This window comes from Leiobunum rupestre, chromosome 1, assembly GCF_980474605.1.
Source record: "Leiobunum rupestre chromosome 1, qqLeiRupe1.1.hap1, whole genome shotgun sequence".
NCBI classification, from domain to species: Eukaryota; Metazoa; Arthropoda; class Arachnida; order Opiliones; family Sclerosomatidae; genus Leiobunum; species Leiobunum rupestre.
The window spans coordinates 18502290-18522645 of record NC_143384.1 but is presented as its reverse complement, the minus strand read 5'-3'; the positions used below and the strand labels follow the sequence as shown (position 1 = coordinate 18522645).

The 20356-nt window shown below is 34.7% G+C and overlaps 1 protein-coding gene across 11 annotated transcripts in view; it reads right to left on the bottom strand.

The window, feature by feature from the left end:
* Nucleotides 1-20356, bottom strand: part of LOC149961247 (uncharacterized) — a 182879-nt gene that overhangs the window by 22492 nt on the left and 140031 nt on the right. For 10 of the 11 annotated variants that reach the window (XM_090176256.1, XM_090176279.1, XM_090176263.1 and 7 more), the window contains one exon: nt 8886-9136. In XM_090176256.1, the coding sequence (XP_090032382.1) occupies nt 8886-9136 (251 nt within the window). Of the gene's footprint in view, nt 1-8885; nt 9137-17251; nt 17643-20356 lie in introns of those variants that run through there. The other variant, XM_090176291.1, reaches the window with a different exon arrangement.

Here is a 20356-nt window from a genome sequence, read left to right as displayed (position 1 = left end):
CTCGAGCCGAAGGGTTTTTTCCGCGCGCGTTAAGCCTTTGCCGTAGCTATATTTCGGTATTTTTAGATCTACGGACCAAAACTCTCGATGTCTAGAGGAGTTTGGTAGCGGGGGGGGGGGGGGGGGGGGGGGGGGGGACGAAGGGGTTAAGGCGGGGAGGGGGGAATGAATTGGCAAAATTCTTTAGGCTTAGAGAGAAAGTGACTGAAACGATTCTAGCAGCTCCCTCTTTCGGATTAAAATAGGGAGGAAGGGGGGGCGAAAAGGAGTACGGAGAGCACGCGCATCAGTATTCGGGGCCGGAAAACGCGAGGAGGGGATAAAGAGGGGCAGAAAACACTGGGAGAAAGAGGGCGTAGCCAAGGCTAAAAGGTCGCCTTGGGACGTCGGGGATTTATAAGGCAAACGGCGTCGCCCAGACTACCAAGCCCCATCTATCGGCAGTTAATGAAAACATTTTTTCCTCTCCCTGTTATCAAACTTTTCCAGTGAGCAGAGCCTGTAGATAGCCTGGGAATCTACGTACTATTAAGGCAAGTATAAATTTAAATGGATATTTATTATGTTGGTATAGATTTTTGGTAACTATATAGAGTATATTCTTAAAAATAAGATCTATAAATAAAGAATTATTGAAAGATAAAGAGATGGCGCGCGGTTTGATAAACGGGGTACGAACACGGAAGGGGCAGGCTAGCTTTACGAGCAATACGTCGACTGGAACACGTCATTTCGAACAGGTTTCCAGACTATTTTGGAATGCAAAACGATCACCCGTTGATGAAACTAAATAACAAGCAGAACCTTTTTATGAATAGTAATAACAGTGTGATGTCACTGGACGTCATCGAATAAAGACATAGATAAGAAAATTACCGTAAATAGTTAGTTTTGTGTTCAATACTGTTCTGGACCTCTAGCGGATTTTTTTTAGAATAATCTAAATACGTAGGAAGTGTCGACTGCTAAAAAATATTTTAATTTCCAGGGCCCCCACTCAAATCTTCCTTGTTTATTTTAAAAGGAAAAATAGGATTATATTTCTAAATATATAGGACTTTGAAAGACAATTTTTTTCAAAATTATAGAATTTTATAGGACTATATATGCTATTTTATTTACTAATTTTATGCATTTAAAAACAAAATCTATATTTAGTTAAATAAATCTTTATTTTCACTTAACCATTTTATCTAAAAAAATATACTAGTAGCTAACCATGTTAACAATAACCAAGTATAGACTAGAATTACTTTGTATATGAATTTATCCTATACAGGGTTACCACATTTTTTTCACAATTAAATTTCCTGACTTTTCCAGGTTTTCCCTGACCATCTCCGGAGATTTTCCCTGACTTATTTTGTGCCAAGATTTTGTAATTTTTAACCTTTATTTTAGTAAAATTTCCTATTTGCAACCAAAATTCCCTGACATTTCCCTGATTTTTAGACTCATTTTTAAAATTCCCTGACATTTCCAGGAATTCCATGTTTTCCAGGTACCGTGGCAACCCTGCTATAGCTAAATATAGCAATTTAACTGACAATTTTGAGTGGTGTGATTTGAAATATCAAAATTATAGGATTTTATACGTCTGTTTGGGAATTTCACTAAAAATATAGGATCTTATTAAAAATATATGGTTTTATAGGAATTATAGGATCTCTGGGGCCCCTGTAATTCCTATAAAATAATATTAAAATGCTGTAAAATAGTAAAATATTCGTTTAAGATAATTGTTTTTACTTTTTACGAAACAATTTTAAACTGTAATATTTCAACGTCAATAGACCACTTAACAAATTGCTCACAGGGAAACAAACATTCAGAGCGAAGCCACTGGAGGTTCGATTTTGATGGCTTAATTTATACTAGATGGCGCCAATTAAATTTTGTGACGCTATTATATTCACAAAAATATTTTAATAATTTTAAGTGGTTTAATGTAAAAAATTTAAAACGAACTCGGGGAAAATTAGATATAAAAAAGAATGTTTTTAGATAATTATTTATTAATTCCAAACTGTTGGCGCCATCTGTTAAGACTAGAGGTATTTAAAAATCGCCCTGTAATGCCGTTACCCTTGTGAAAGGATCTTCTCCTTTGACAAATGGGTACCATTCATCGATCTATTGTACTAAAATCCTGAGACGCTAGAAAGGCTCTTTCATCGGAAATAATTAGAAATGTTATTTCAAAAGGGATATTAAGCGTAGGGGTAGGGTGAGCTGCGTGATCAGTCTGTGCACAATAAGGTTACGTCTACACGTTCTGTGGCAATCCTGTACTATCCCTAAACACGGTAACACTTCCAAGGATTTATTGCAGATTATTTAAAATCATATTAGAGTTAAAAACAACATGCTTTTCCAGTGTTCCCTGATCTATTTAATTCCAAAATTTGGCAATTTTGAAAGCACTAAACGTTTTCCATTTGAAACAAAAATTAAATTATATGACTTTAACAATCGTTTTTAAAATGCCCTGACTTTTCCTTTAATATTATTCTAGTTTTTAAAATTCCCTGACATTTATACTAGTTTCTAAAATTCACTGACTTTAGTACCAGTTAATAAAATTCCCTGACTTTCGTACTTTTCTTTTACGAACCTTGGTACCAGTTTAAAAAACAGGGTTCATACCACTAAAGGCAACCCGATTTTCCTGATATTTCTAGGTTTTCATACGGATATTTCCCTGAATTGTCCAGGTTCAAGATAACAATTTAACCTAAGATTTACAGAGTAACTCATTTCATGATTGTCATTTAAGCTAAATTGGTTCCATATTATCATATAAAAGGTGTATTTATAGTATTATTTGTACAAAAAGGTAAATACATTTTTATAAGAAATATTATTGATGTAAATTAGTACTCACTAGGGAAAACTTTCTGTCGACCCTCTAAAATTCCCTGACTTTTGTACTAGTTTCTAAAATTCCATGGCCTTTGTACTAGTTTCTAAAATTCCATGGCCTTTGTACTAGTTTCTAAAATTCCATGGCCTTTGTACTAGTTTCTAAAATTCAATGACCTTTGTACAAGTTTCTAAAATTCCCTGACCTTTGTACAAGTTTCGCAAATTCCCTGACCTTTGTACAAGTTTCGCAAATTCCCTGACCTTTGTACAAGTTTCGCCAATTCCCTGACCTTTGTACAAGTTTCGCCAATTCCCTGACCTTTGTACTAGTTTCGCCAATTCCCCGACCTTTGTACTAGTTTCGCCAATTCCCCGACCTTTGTACTAGTTTCGCCAATTCCCCGACCTTTGTACAAGTTTCGCCAATTCCCCGACCTTTGTACAAGTTTCGCCAATTCCCTGACCTTTGTACTAGTTTCGCCAATTCCCTGACCTTTGTACTAGTTTCGCCAATTCCCTGACCTTTGTACTAGTTTCGCCAATTCCCTGACCTTTGTACTAGTTTCGCCAATTCCCTGACCTTTGTACTAGTTTCGCCAATTCCCTGGCCTTTGTACTAGTTTCGCCAATTCCCTGGCCTTTGTACTAGTTTCGCCAATTCCCTGGCCTTTGTACTAGTTTCGCCAATTCCCCGACATTTGTACTAGTTTCTCAATTTCCCCGACTTTTGTACTAGTTTCATGAATTCCCACACTTTTCCACGGTAAGCAGAAATTGAAATAGTTTTCCCATTTGAAGCGATTATAGCCTAATAAGCTCTAACGGAGGCCAGGGCCGTCTTAAGGCATGGGCTAAGTGGGCTACAGCCCAGGGCCTCAAGCCAGTTGGGGGCCCCCGGAAAGGCCATCCATACTCTAGGGATAAGGGATTATTTAATTAAATATTATTTATGCTAATTTAATATTATGTATCTTTTAGTTACGTCTAAAGTAATTTGACTCATCGCCACATCGCGTATCCTACGGTACCAACAATTTCTAAAACTTAAGAGAGAGTCACTGTCAGTAAAAATCTTATTTTCAGTAGGCCTATGTTATACTTTTGAAATTAAAAGCTTTGGTTTGATTATTGTGTAGTTGAATTTAGACAACGGACATACAAAGGCTGACCGTTGGGGATCGGAAAGGTCTTAAGATATAATTTAGCCCAGGGCCCCAAAAGGTCTTAAGACGGCCCTGACGGAGGCCCGGAGAAAAACAGTCCCAGGTCGTCACGCTAAGCCTCGGTGTCCTTCGTTTGAGACCAAGTATCAGGACACGCATACTATTACAACCATAAGTAAAATCACCTAAATAAGTATGACACTGCACCGAAACGTCTGGTTGTATTTACACATTTCCCCTCAATTTTATAACAATTCAATAATTCCTCATTATTTTGCTAAGAATAAACGTTATTTTTCAATAAGCCTGGGCTGATGCGTAAAAAACCTGTTTTCCGCGATTTCTTGTACACACTCGCCTAACACTACCAAAGACTAGTAACAACTAGTCAACTGTTGTCAATCCTTAGTCGAGTAATAATCTGTATGGTCTAGGGATCGTACGGGGAGAGATTTTAGTCGGGGACAGGGAGATAAAAACCCCGGAAAACGGAGTCGGGAACGAGGATAATTTGCATTTGTAATTATTAAAAATAATTACATTTTGAATGTAAATATTAATATGTAATTATGTACAGAAAATCGGAAATGATTCCTTTTCGAGCATGCGCAACGAACACTGGCTGTCTGCGTCAGTTTTTTTTATTAATCTAGACGTTTAGAAAACGATAATATTTTTTTTTGGAAAAAATAAACCCTGACTTTTTTAAAAACCCCGAATCGAAAATGTCCCACCACGACCCGATCGGGGACGGAGATGAAAACCCGGGCATCCCCGACTATCGGGGTCGGGGTCCCCGTACGATCCCTAGTATGGTCATTGTTATTATTATTATTATTATGATGGAGAATACGGGTGTCGAAAAGTAAAACCTAGTAAGCGCCAATTTTGAAAATTTCAGAGTTAGTGGTAAATTTAAGTACATATTTGCGAATTGTGAGCTATACACTAAATATCACTTACGTTCCATAATATATAATTTTAATCAAAATAAATATTTGAAATTTAAAGATAAATCGCTTACTACGTCTTGCCACAGTTTTTTACCTCTCCGAGGGAGCTATGTTCCCTAGGAAGGGTTTTATAATCACCGTATCGGTTTGTTTGTGTGTCTGTATTGTGTGGTGACGTATGTTAGAGTGCTTGTAAGTGTGTTTTGTACGTGTTGTTTGAGTGTAATTATGGTGTATGATGGTGTGTTAGTGCGTGTAGTTCGTGTGATACGGCGTATGTTGGGGTTTATACTGAAAATTAAAAATTCAGCTTAAGCGTATATTAATAGTTTTACATTTTGGTTCTTATTTAAATATAACGATATTTAGGGTTCGATTTAAAATATTGCGTAGAAGAAATTGTTTTGGTTTGTCTATTGAATAACAACAAATCCGGCGATCGGGATTGAACCGGGACCCTGCTGCTTGGCAGGCGAGTGTTCTATCACAGAACCACCGACACACTTTAAGCTGCAACGATGTTTAGAAAAACAGTTTTGGTGAAAGTCCATTTTTACGTTTTTATAAACGTATTAACGTCAATTTATTCTATGATATTTTTCATATTTATAATTAAAGTTAATTATTTTTTCAGTATAAAATACGGTCGTGGCCAGGATTCGAACCCGAGATTTAATTTTAACGGGCGAATTGTTAACCGTAGAGCCATTAACTTTCATGTCACTATATTGAAAAAAATATCACAGGAAAACTCTTATGAGGAGAGAGGTATATTTTGGCTTGCCAATTGATTTCAGATTCAAATCCCCCGACTTTTCCAGGTTTTCCCTAACCATCTCCGCAGATTATCCCTGACTATTTTGTTAATTTTTTTTGTATTTTTAGAACATATTTTAGTAAAGGTTTCCTATTGGCGATCGAAATTAAATTCCCTAACATTTCCCTTTTTTTAGTCTAATTTTTAAATTCCGCCTTTAAGACCCATATTGAAATTCCCCGACTTTTCCCTGATCACCTCCGGAGATTTTCCCTGACTATTCCCTGATTTTAGTCTAATTTCTAAAATTCCCCGACTTTTCCCCGATTCGTAGACGAATGTTTAAAATTCCCCGACTTTTCCCCGATTCGTAGATGAATTTTTTTTAATTCCCTGACTTTTCCCCGATTCGTAGATTAATTTTTAAAATTCCCTGACTTTTCCCCGATTCGTAGATGAATGTTTAAAATTCCCCGACTCTTCCCTAATTTTAAGTCTAATTTTTAAAATTCTCCTACTTTGACCTGATTCGTAGATGAATTTTTTTTAAATTCCCCGACTTTTCCCCGATTTGTAGATTAATTTTTAAAATTCCCTGACTTTTCCCCGATTCGTAGATGAATGTTTAAAATTCCCCGACTCTTCCCTAATTTTAAGTCTAATTTTTAAAATTATCCTACTTTGACCTGATTTTAAGACTAATTTTTAAAATTCCCCGACTTTTCCCCGATTCGTAGATGATTTTTTTTAAATTCCCCGACTTTTCCCCGATTCGTAGATTAATTTTTAAAATTCCCCGACTTTTCCCCGATTCGTAGATGAAGGTTTAAAATTCCCTGACTTTTCCCCGATTCGTAGATGAATGTTTAAAATTCCCCGACTCTTCCCTAATTTTAAGTCTAATTTTTAAAATTCTCCTACTTTGACCTGATTTTAGTCTAATTTCTAAAATTCCCCGACTTTTCCCCGATTCGTAGACGAATGTTTAAAATTCCCCGACTTTTCCCCGATTCGTAGATGAATTTTTTTAAATTCCCCGACTTTTCCCCGATTCGTAGATGAAGGTTTAAAATTCCCTGACTTTTCCCCGATTCGTAGATGAATGTTTAAAATTCCCCGACTCTTCCCTAATTTTAAGTATAATTTTTAAAATTCCCCGACTTTTCCCCGATTCGTAGACGAATGTTTAAAATTCACCGACTTTTCCCCGATTCGTAGATGAATTTTTTTAAATTCCCCGACTTTTCCCCGATTCGTAGATTAATTTTTAAAATTCCCTGACTTTTCCCCGATTCGTAGATGAATGTTTAAAATTCCCCGACTCTTCCCTAATTTTAAGTCTAATTTTTAAAATTCTCCTACTTTGACCGGATTTTAAGACTAATTTTTAAAATTCCCCGACTTAGAGTCACATTCAAAATCCCTGACTTTTCCCGATTTTCCAGATATTGTGGTAACCCTGAAAAAGTGTCATACTTACGATTATTACGTTACTTACGTTACAACTAAAGAAAGCGAATTAATAAACTAATGAATGTATCGTGAGGAAAAAGGGACCCCAAGAGAAGGTTGGAATTTTGTCACCGCGGTCACGTGAGCGGAGGAGCACGAGGATTCGCAGACAATCAATGTCCGGGCGCGCAACGCGAGTCATCCCCGGGAAACGGTAGAGGACCCAGGCGGGGGGTGACAATGGATGGGGATTCGCTACCCCCTTTCGAAGAGAGAGACCGAGAAAAAGGGGCAATTTAGTAGATAGGGGTCGCCACCGTCGGCCGAACCAGTCGCTTTTAATTCGTAACGAGAACGGGCGTAATTTTTAAAATAACACTGGCTATAATATATTCAAATCACAAATTCGTGTATACAAAGTCTAGATAAAGAACCAGAAATGTATTTAAACGAAATAGCGAACAGATTCGACGTTATTTACATAAGGACATACCGAAACAAAAACCGTACCATTGTTTGATTGAATTTCATAACGTCCGGGATAAAAGAAGATATTAAAATACTGCGTTGTCATTTCCCGGGAATAATTTTGGCTGACGTTAAACATCATGGTGGTCGTCTATCATACATCTGCACGCGCGTAGGAGCGTAAGCAAACATAAGGGTCACCTACATCGCCATTGGTTATTGTGAGGAATTATCAAGATTAACAATTTAATCATTATTTAACTTTTTTGAAACATACTATGGCAAAACTAGAAATTAGTTTGAATCATGATTAAACCACAAGATGGTATTTTAAAGAAAGGTTAAGGTTAAGTTAATGTAAAGAAAGGTTAAGGCTAAGTTAATGTAAAGAAAGGTTAAGGCTAAGTTAATGTAAAGAAAGGTTAAGGTTAAGTTAATGTAAAGAAAGGTTAAGGCTAAGTTAATGTAAAGAAAGGTTAAGGCTAAGTTAATGTAAAGAAAGGTTAAGGCTAAGTTAATGTAAAGAAAGGTTAAGGCTAAGTTAATGTAAAGAAAGGTTAAGGCTAAGTTAATGTAAGGCTAGATTAAGGCTAAGTTAATGTAAGGCTAGATTAAGGCTAAGTTAATGTAAGGCTAAATTAAGGCTAAGTTAATGTAAGGCTAGATTAAGGCTAAGTTAATGTAATGAATCCAATGTAAAATAAATTGTTTATAATTGCCGTAATTTATGTTATTGACTAATTTACGAACGACCAATCAACGCGACGGGTACATATAAGAACCACCTTTTTGATTTCGACGCTAGCGACATTTATTGAAAAAAAAGAACTACAGGGTTGCCACAGTTTTTTCACAATAAAATTCGCTGACCAAGATTTTGTATTTTTTAACCTATATTTTAGTAAAAGTTTCCTATTTGCAACCGAAATTAAATTCCCTGATTTTTAGACTAATTTTTAAAATTTTGACTTTTCCCCGATTGTTATACCCATATTCAAATTCCCTGACTTTTCCAGGAATTCCAGGTTTTCCAGGTACCGTGGCAACCCTGTACTACTTTAAACCTCCCGCGAAAAACGAATAACCTACTTTATCCGAACCGTATCGTGAACGAGCGATACAAACTTTGTAAAAGAACAATAAAATTGGTACGTGGGCTAGACCATCTTTAGAAACTGAAGAATAGATAAGGGTAGAGAGTAAAGGTAGGTGAATGGTCAAACTGACCCTTGCTCTGAGAATATCAGCCGCGTTGTCCTCGTGGGTTGCGGCGGCGTTGGGGGGGTGGGAAGCCGTCGAGTCCAACGAGTCCGACGATTCCCCGGCGGGGTAGTCGTAGTGCAGCACTTGGTGGTTTCGGTAGGCCACCTCGGGGTGCTTCTTCTTGCGGGGCAGCGACGGTTCCATGGCGCCCGACGGGGTGCCCGCCGCCCCTCCTCCGGCACCGGGACCGCCACCGTGGTGCAAAGCCGTCGATGCTGCAAAAAAAGTCACATTTTAATATCAACGTCATCATCATACTATTCAGCTAGGCTAATAACCAGCTTTTGTCCAATTGGGTTGATTCTCATTCAACCGAATCTCATTCGACCGACATTTTGTTTGCTCACAAGTGGAAGCGTGACACCTAACTTAACCTAACGAAATAAACAGATTTAAATTTTATATTACTTTATCGAATAAATGGGATTCGACCCAATAGGATTGCAAAATTTGAATTCGATCAATTGGGAAAGTATATTTTTTGATTCGATCCATTGGGAATTCAACCCAATAGGATTCTATCCAACGGGAATATACCAATAACCAAGGAACTATCTTAGTCCCAAGTCATCAAGCGACTTTTAATGTTATTACAGGGCTCCCACACAAATCTTGAATTTTTTTACAGGAAAACGTATACTGGCTGACGAAGGAAAGCTCCCAAAATTTTTTTAATTTTAATTTTTATATTAAAAAAAATCCACGAAGTAGCAGTCCTTTTATAAATATATTTTTAAATGAATTGTAAAATTAAAATGGATCTTAAGATTAACATTTATAAAAATAGGGTTATATTTCTAAAAATATAGGACTTTTATACCATTATTTTCTTAAATTATAGGATTTTATAGGACTATATATGCTATTTCATTTACTAACTTTATGCGTTTAAAAACAAAATCTATATTTAGTGAAATAAATCTTTGATTTTCATTTAAAAAGATAAACTATTTAACCATTTTATCACAAAAATATACTAGTAGCTAACCATGTTAACAATAACAAAAGTATAGACTAGAATGACTTTCAGGGTTCGTACAAAATTTCCGGAATTAAATTCCTTGACATCTCCAGGTTTTCCCTGACCAAATTGCCAAATTTTCCATGACCATTTTTGTAAAATAAGTGAATGGTTTGAGGTAAAATATATAAAAAAAATATTTTCTTTCAAAGATTTATTTGCCTGATATTTTGGGGGTCATTTTAAAATTCCTTGACTTTTCCCTGACATTTTGGAATCATTTTCAAATTCCCTGACCTTTTGGAAACATTTTCAAATTCCCTGACCTTTTGGAAACATTTTCAAATTCCCTGACCTTTTGGAAACATTTTCAAATTCCCTGACTTTTCCCTGACCTTTTGGAAATATTTTAAAATTCCCTGACTTTTACAGGTTTTCCAGTTCGTGTACGAACCCTGACTTTGTACACGAATTTGTCCTATAGCTAAATCTAGCAATTTAACTTAGTGGCGGGATTTGTAATGGGCAAAATATCAATTATACGATTGTATAGGACTGTTTGGGAATTTTGCTAAAAATATAGGATGTTATAGGACTTTTTGAAAATATAGGATTCTATAGGACTTATAGGACTTTTTGAAAATATAGGATTCTATAGGACTTATAGGACTTTTTGAAAATATAGGATTCTATAGGACTTATAGGACCTCTGGGGGTCATGACCGGGTTATACTGCTTAGGAGGGTGGCGGAAAGTCCTTCACACCACGCGAGCCAACAGCTCGCTACACTCACTATTACCGTTACGTTTTTATGGAAAGTTGAAAACGAAGAACTGGGGGAAAACCCCTTTAACGAGTGGGGAGGGAACTTGCAAACTCGAGGGGTTCGTCATTCGTAAAAATCCGCTTCACACTTAATAGAAAAATTATTTTAGAAATCAAGAAACCTGGTCGAAAATCATATCGAAAATGACGAAATCAACTTTTTAAATAAACAAATCCGACAGAAATGAGCTCGAATTTTTCTAAATCAGCTTAAAAAACCAGAAATAAACACTAAAATCGTATATATTGGAATATATCTTTCGAGATTCAAAATCCTGTACGCAAAATTGGCTTAACCTGTTTTAATAGTAAGCTAAAAATTAAATAACCTCTGCGTCATATGGCTAAACTAACGTCACGAGCAACGTCAGATTTTCTAGAGCGCGTGACAAAAAGATTACAACATTTTAATACGTGAATTCATTTTAGTTTGTAAAAACAGAACTGTTTTATATTAATATAACATATTTAAAGCCAAAATTTAGACAATAACTTTACGAAATCGATTCAACTTAAATTTTAGTATTAAGATTATGTTATTGCAACGTGGGAATTAAAAAGTTTAAAGAGCTAAAACATAATTACACAATTTATCACAGATCTATAAAAAATTGGGTTTTTTCCAGTAAAACATTTTTGTTTAAAAAAATTCATTGTTTTAAGGGTCCATTAACAAATTACATAAAGCAATACTTTCCCGATACCCTTTGCTCTTGTAACAAGGAACAATATTTGGAAAAACCCTAACTACTACGTAGCACCATAAACCTTAAAAATATTAAATAGGCGCTTAAATAATACATCCAAGGATATCGCTAAGAAATAATATTTCCGAAAGCTAGGACCTGCGGGTTACTGTTTACATAACGCTTGTTGGAATATTGGAAACATTTCACCTGTAAACAGAACGTCTTGTTTTTGCTAAGTCTTACTATGTCAAATAAAAATACCTGGTTAAAAGGAAAAACTTGTTACATACCGTACAGGGGAAAAGTTTCCATTATTTTAACAAGCACTGTATAAACAGTCCTTGCAGGTCCTGGCTCTCGATAATATTACTTCTTGGCAATTTTCTTGAAGATGTTTTATTGAAGGGCTTATTAATGCCACTTAGCGACTAACAAGTAAGTTGCCCCATGTAAAAGCTAACATAAAGATCTCATAGAATAAATATAATTTCATGGATGACGTTGCGTGACGTCACACTGATACTAAATTACTAATATAGCGCGTTCCACTGGCTGATCTCGGGCGCTCCGAGATCGCTCGATTTTTGATTTTAAGTTCCACTGGAGTTATGTTCTGACTAGAGATCGGAGGCAAAATTTCGATTAATCGTAAAAACTTTGGTTAACTGTTTATTTACGAACGTTTTATACGAATAAACAACGATTTAACATGCAAAAATAATGGTTTTTTTCAGATATTTTTTGGATAATTGTCGGTTATGAATAAAAATAAATAATTGGAAAATTTCTTATTCAAACGCCGATCTCTAGCGCTGATGAAGAATTGGAAGTTAATAAATGATGTGGTTATGAATTATGATGATAGCGAGGTAAGTATTTAAGCCTTGTCTTTGTACTACCGGCATTTTAATTTCAATTTTCTTGAAGATGTTTTATTGAAACGTCTATTACATTCTAAATAAATTTGTTGAATTATATAATTTATAAAACCTATTTATTTATGGTTTAACCTCTATTAAAAATGTATTTATTGAAGCTCACGCCGGTGACGTGTTTCCTACAAATAGATTTTTATACCCCCGTACCGTAGTTGAATAGATACAACTATACCATACTGTTCATAATTTCCCCGAGATTATTTTTTATTTTCAAATTATAGGAATTAGAGGAACTTAACACAGAAAATAAAGGGAATCTCTTGAAAAAATAGGAACATCTTCCCCATAAAAACCCTTTTAACAAAATTCAAATACTTTAACACTTTAATTTGTTTCTATCCCATTTAATATTGCTTCAATATTAACTTAAAACTTGTTTCAAAATTTAACTAGGAAAAATATTTTAGTGCTTTTGGTTTTTTTGAAAAATAAGATTCCATAAAAATGGCAAAACGCTGCTTACAACAGCCAGGTAATTGCTAATCCTAGAGGTAATATACTAGGCATTATTCTTATTATTATTATCAGATTCCTAGCGAGGACTTACTTTCCAAAATAAACTTTGTTGTCCCTAACTATTATACAAGGCACCCCCAATTGTTCAAAATTTCTAAGTCTTTTAAACCCCATTAACCGAATTTTAAAAATTGTAAATAAATATACTGAAGTAGTCGATATTTTTAGCTGTAAATTATCTGAACTTAAAACTTTACCGGCTCTTAATACGTAAACTGTTTAAAACTTAAAACAATTTTATGCTTTTCACCTTTCGGTCATTTTTAAACACTTTGTACATATAATTTTTTTATATAATGTGTGTCAACTATAGCTGACGCTGTTATAGTGTTGTTTTGATACACAATAAACAAGTTTCCATTTCCATTATTATTATTAAGTGATTTTTTAAGATTTCCGATAAGTTAAGGTGTTTAGTACATTTCCCATAAGCGTTTCAGCATCTATCTAATGAATTTGTTTAATTTTAGGGATTTAAAGATACAATTTTATTTAAATTCTAAAAAGTAGGAACAATTTAAAGGAATTTATGGGAATTATAGGTACTCTGGGACCCGCTATTATAAATCTAAAATAATTAATTGCTATTGTATCTTAAATTAATCGATAATGAAGATATATGATGTAAAACCAGTCGTAAACCGCTTTAGCACGTGTTGTTGTTCATGAAAATGTTAAGTTTTCAAAACTACCCCAAAATAGACCAAAAAACGTACTAGTTTTAAACGTGCTTTAAATTATTCGACATACTTTACTTTTCATTAAAAAAGAACTTTAATTAAATAATTTATACAAAATTATCTTAGAATAAAAACAAGATTAAAACTGTTTAAAAGATGTTTTAAACATTTGTTAATCTTGAAATCGGAGTAATGTTTAGTCTATAGATTTACAAGGGTTTAAAAATAAAATAAAATTCGCCGACTTTCCACTAATTCGGACACAAAAATTTCAATTTCGTTTTTTTTAAACCACGATTGTTTTTTTACTGAAATTTGCATATACAGGCTTTATACAACTATTGGCAAACCCAATTTCCCTGATTTTTCCTATTTTTCCCACGAATATTTCCCTGATTTTTCCTATTTTTCCCACGAATATTTCCCTGATTTTTCCTATTTTTCCCACGAATATTTCCCTGATTTTTCCTATTTTTCCCACGAATATTTCCCTGATTTTTCCTATTTTTCCCACGAATATTTCCCTGATTTTTCCTATTTTTCCCACGAATATTTCCCTGATTTTCCTATTTTTCCCACGAATATTTCCCTGATTTTCCCCCGAATATTTCCCTGATTTTCCTATTTTTCCCACGAATATTTCCCTGATTTTCCTATTTTTCAAACGAATATTTCCCTGATTTTCCTATTTTTCCCACGAATATTTCCCCGATTTTTCCTATTTTCCCCACGAATATTTCCCCGATTTTTCCTATTTTCCCCACGAATATTTCCCTGATTTTTCCTATTTTCCCCACGAATATTTCCCTGATTTTTCCTATTTTTCCCACGAATATTTCCCCGATTTTTCCTATTTTCCCCACGAATATTTCCCTGATTTTTCCAGGTGCAAGATAATAAAAACTAATATTTACAGAGTAACTCATTTCATGATTGTCATTTAAGTTAAATTGCTTCAATATTATAATATAAAAGATAAATAATTAAAAATTAGAAATCGACTTTTACACAATAAAATATTTTAATTAAAACGGACTACATGTTTCGACGTGAGCGTTTTAATGTTTAATTATTTATCAAGGTGAAAACGTTTTTAACTTACAAGGAGACTACCAGAGGTGGTTATCATCGATTTAGTTGAAACTCGGGGTCAGGAAGACCTTATGATAGTAAGAAAATTGCCAAAGGGAAAAGTTGCAATGGGCTTTAGTTTCCCATGGCAACCGAAAATGTTTTACATCTCTCAAAACAAAAAATCTCCATTTAAAAAAGCATGGGATTTTCTCGGTTTCACACGGTACTTACTTACACAATTTTCAAAACTTGCCCAAAAAGATTAATTTGACTTATTTTGGGTGAAATTGATCAAGGATTTTGGGTAAAATTTATCAATTTTGGTTAATTTTTAACAAAATTTGGGTAACCGAGAAAATCCCATGCTTTTTTAAATGGAGAGGTAAAAAACCTTTTCAGTTGCCATGGGAAACTAAAACCCATTGCAACTTTTCCCTTTGGCAATTTTCATACTACCTAACCCCTGAGTTTCAACAAAATCGGTGATAACCACCTCGGGTAGTCTCCTTGTTAGTTAATATAAAAGAAGTATTAAAGTCCAAACTTTATAAGAAAAACTTATTGATGTAAATTTGTATTCAATTGGGTAAACTTTTCAACCATCATAAACTTCCCTGATTTAAACAAAAAAAAATGGGAATAGTTCTTTTTATAAAATAACCTTGGCCATCTTGTTGAAATGTTGCCTCCCCGCTTCAGCTGTGGATCCGTTTTCTCTCCCACTAAAGAGTTTATGAACTCATTCTTAGTCATTCGCTGAACTATTCCAGGGCAACATTTCAACAAGTTGGGCAAGCGTAAAGACATTTTATAAAATCAACTATTTCCCCAACTTTTCTGTCGGCAGTAGAATTCCCTGATATTTCCAAGTCTATATGAACCCGAAATATAATATCCAATATTTGAAAATTTTAAGGCCTATAATATTCTACATAATACATTTTTTATATTAAATATAAAAATTCGCATCTACAAGTTCGTCCACGTTACTCAGACACGCCCACAAAAAGTTTTTTTTAAAGTAACACGGAGTTAGAAGACTTCTTTAATTATTCAAAACACAAAGTACGTTATATCTCCGCCAGGGGGAGGGGGCGCCTTGCTAGCGACTGGTAGAAGTACTTTTGCAGATTGGTGATTTAATTTATCACTACAGAGAAAATATTTCATTAAATTTAATTTATTTTAATGAACCACGTAGCGAATACTGGGTTTTTTTCTTCTGAATACTAAAATAGACCAAGGAAAGATTACTTGGTCGCGCGGTTCAGAAGAATTATTTTGGCCCTTTCTAACATTCCTTAAAGTGTTTTTCCTAATACATTTACCAACATATTTCGTTGTTTTTCCTCTAACACCATGGACTAAATCTAACGGAATTTGACACTTAAAATGTAATTTATTTATTGTAATAATATAATTAAGTACTATATTTATTATAACGGCAACGCCGTATAATTATAACGGCTACGAAATCATTATAACGGCTACGAAATAATTATAACGGCTACGAATTAATTATAACGGCTACGAATTAATTATAACGGCTACGAATTAATTATAACGGCTACGAATTAATTATAACGGCTACGAATTAATTATAACGGCTACGAATTAATTATAACGGCTACGAATTAATTATAACGGCTAAGAATTAATTATAACGGCTACGAATTAATTATAACGGCTACGAAATAATTATAAAGGCTACGAAATAATTATACAGGCTACGAAATAATTATAAAGGCTACGAAATAATCATAAAGGCTACGAAATAATCATAAAGGCTACGAAATAATCATAAAGGCTACGAAATAATCATAAAGGCTACGAAATAATCATAAAGGCTACGAAATAATCATAAAGGCTACGAAATAATCATAAAGGCTACGAAATAATCATAAAGGCTACGAAATAATCATAAAGGCTACGAAATAATCATAAAGGCTACGAAATAATCATAAAGGCTACGAAATAATCATAAAGGCTACGAAATAATCATAAAGGCTACGAAATAATCATAAAGGCTACGAAATAATTATAAAGGCTACGAAATAATTATAAAGGCTACGAAATAATTATTAAGGCTATAACGACTAGTATTACTAGTTGACATCGGTGGTTGGTTAAACTATACTATGTTGGTTTTACGTACTGTTTTATAGAACAATAAATGTCGTTTAAATTCCATTAAATTCAATATAGCAATATAAAAATATAATAAAAAAATATAGCAGTATTTAAACTTAAACTCTTATGTACCCGATGTTTAAATTTTATTTAGATTGCGAAAGAGATAGGAATAAATTAACACAATTTTGACACCTCTGTCATTTCGAATGACAATATTTACAAATTAACTATAGAAAATTGAAGGTCAACTATAAAACCGTATTAAAAATAACCTACGAATAAATTTGGCGGTATATTTTACTGAATACTAAACCAATAACCAAGGACTACGAAATAAATTAACCCTAAAACGTTAGACATAAATTTCGCAAAAACAAACCTTTGGAAAGTTAATCCTTTAAGATAAATTTAATTAATCCATTTAGATTAAAACGACAAACACACGCACAATATCACCGCAACCGAAAAACCAAACGCATTTAGGGTTAAAACTACCAAACAACACAAACTTACCGTTCATAAAATAAACCAACGTTTCAAAATATTAAAAAAAAATAGGTCACGAAATAAAAGCAAAGAAATATTTCGTCAAAACGTTTGATAATTAGTCACACAGATATTTCGTTAAAAAAGCAAGGAAACGGGTAACCGTGTTTCCGCAGCAAAAACGTCGCACGCTTGACCACCCTCGAGTTATTAAAACAAAATAATTCACAGAGGGCGTTATATAGTTACACTCCGAAAAATAAAAGTATTTAAAATATCAAAAACAAAAACTTCGCATATCCGAAAATTAGCATACGGAAACGACGCGTCGTCTGCAACACCGCGTTAAATAGGCAGTTGCTATGGAAACGGGTATTTATTCTATAACGCGGACGCGTAGAGAGAGTTCCAACTAACGCCAAAGTTCCGAATGAAATGGCTAGAAAATGTATAACGGGGGGAGGGGGGGGGGGACTTTGGTGAGGGAAAGGGGGGTCCGAAATAGATGCATTTCCATCCCCCCTTTCATTTTTCACCGACACTGGCGCGCTCTTTACAAGAGAGCATTCGGGGATGAGGACATAATTCATCCGTTGGCCAAGTATGGGGAGGCGGATCGTCTTCTAAGGAAGTGTATAAGGAATATATACCAGTTTTTAGCAGATATTCGACCATCCTTGCCAACAGATGTCGGTACTAGTATGTTTGAAGGGGTGATAAGTAAAAAGTAAAATATCTGAAGAGGCCGTTATCTCCCAGCGCGGCGGGCGGGGATTGAGGAGTAATGGATATACGAGTTTTGTTGATCTTACTGAAGGGTTTGATTGTACAGTACGGATTGAAGTAGGGTACTTTATTTTCTTCCAATGATATTACATATTATGTGAAGTACAAAAAGGGAATATTTTTTGGATAATTTCGGATGTAATTTAGTTATTTAGAAGTGGAATCGAATAAAATTAGATATCAATGAGATAATTATATATTTTTTTCAATAATTTCGGATGGAATTTAGTTATTTAGAAGTCGGATCAACTTGATTTAAATCAATGATTTTTACAAAACAAAATCATTGATATAAATTGCCAATTGCTATAATTTAGGCTTCAATATAGTCTTTCTTGTACTTCGCGCGAATGTTACATTTTATTCTACCTGTGGGTGGAGATTCCGCCGAATTTGTTTTGTAAAGTACCAAAATAGGTTTTAAAAATTAAAAACTTTTATATGATTAGTAGCTTAAATTTCATAAATTCATTTTACATATATACAGGGTCTTTTTTTTTGCTCGGAAAAGTGTTTTTTTTCAAAAACTATTTATAGTACCGATTTCAAATTTGGAAGGTCAATTCTCTATACCGGGGGACATCAGTTTGAGAAATTTGAGCGTTTTCGGTAATGTTTTTCACCAATTTTGAAAAATTATTTTTCGACCACTAGGTGCGAGATAAAAAATTTCTATTATAAAGTTGTAGGCCGTCATCGAAAACCCTTAAAAATTGTTCACTCGACGAAAAACAATTTATTTATCAGTGAAAATTCGAGCTTGAAAGATTTACAAGTTGGTGAAGCCAAATTACGATTGTTTGAAACGATAATTGAAACCGAATTACCTAATCCAGTTGAAACTTTGGTTAAAAAAACGACCGGATTTAAAAAACACGAGGCTATAGGTCAATCCTAAACATGCATTGGGTATTTAAAGGAAAACTTTGGGAGATTATTATCAGTGTTTGATAATATTTCGAACAATGCCTCGTTATTCAGTAGCTGAGCGTACCGAGATAGTTGCCATTTACTATGGAGAAGCAGCGCAAAACCTTAGAAGAGTGACTGAAATCTTCGCAGAAAGACATCCAAATGGAGCACCATCTGTAAATACAGTAAGACGAGCAATTCACGATTTCAATCAATTTGGTAACTTGCAACCTAGGTTTCGCGGATTGGGTCAACCGGATTTAGACTTCGAGAACAATGTACTCGCGTACTTTGTGGCATATCCTCGTCACAGTTGCGCTAACGCCGCTGCTGATTTGGGTTGTTCTGCAAATCGTGTGTGGAAAATTCTTCGTAAGAATCGCTATCACCCATACAGAGCTACGCTCCACCAAGGACTAATTGACGGAGACCATCAAAGACGTTATGAATTTAGCAACTGGTTACTAAATGCTGTCCAAGAAGATAGACAATTTTTGCGCCATGTTTTGTTCTCCGACGAAGCGTCATTTTCTAGAGATGGGCCCTTTAATCATCAAAACAGCCATCTTTGGTCTGACATCAACCCACATTGGGGTTTTGAATATCATCACCAGATTGAATTTGAACGGGTCAATGTTTGGGTTGGACTTGTTGGAAGCCGTTTGATTGGTCCCTTTTTCCTGCCGACGAACCTCAACGGCCAAAGGTATTTACATTTTCTACAGAACGAACTGAGTGACGCAATCGACGACCTTCCATTGGCTGAAAGACGTCAGTTGTGGTTTCAGCAAGATGGCGCCCCTCCGCATTTTTCCCGGCAAGTAACTGAGCACCTCAACAACGAGTTTCCTGAAAGGTGGATAGGGAGAAATGGTCCAGTGCATTGGCCAGCAAGGTCACCTGACCTAACACCGCTGGATTATTTTCTCTGGGGATTCGTTAAAGCAAAGGTATACGCCACGCCCATTGAAACTAGGGAGGAACTCATTAGACGAATAATCAGTGCTTGCCGAGACGTCACACCAGAAATGGTAGAGAAAGCGTGAATAAAATATCTGCATTTAAAAACCAAACGTGTACATTTTTTCAAGTGTGAAAACTCTACTACGTTTGTATTAGACTTGTTCCCTTTTCAATTATCGTTTCAAACAATCGTAATTTGGCTTCACCAACTTGTAAATTTTTCAAGCTCGAATTTTCACTGATAAATAAGTTGTTTTTCGTCGAGTGAACAAATTTTAAGGGTTTTCGATGAAGGCCTACAACTTTATAATAGAAATTTTTTATCTCGCACCTAGTGGTCGAAAAATAATTTTTCAAAATTGGTGAAAAACATTACCGAAAACGCTCAAATTTCTCAAACTGATGTCCCCCGGTATAGAGAATTGACCTTCCAAATTTGAAATCGGTACTATAAATAGTTTTTGAAAAAAA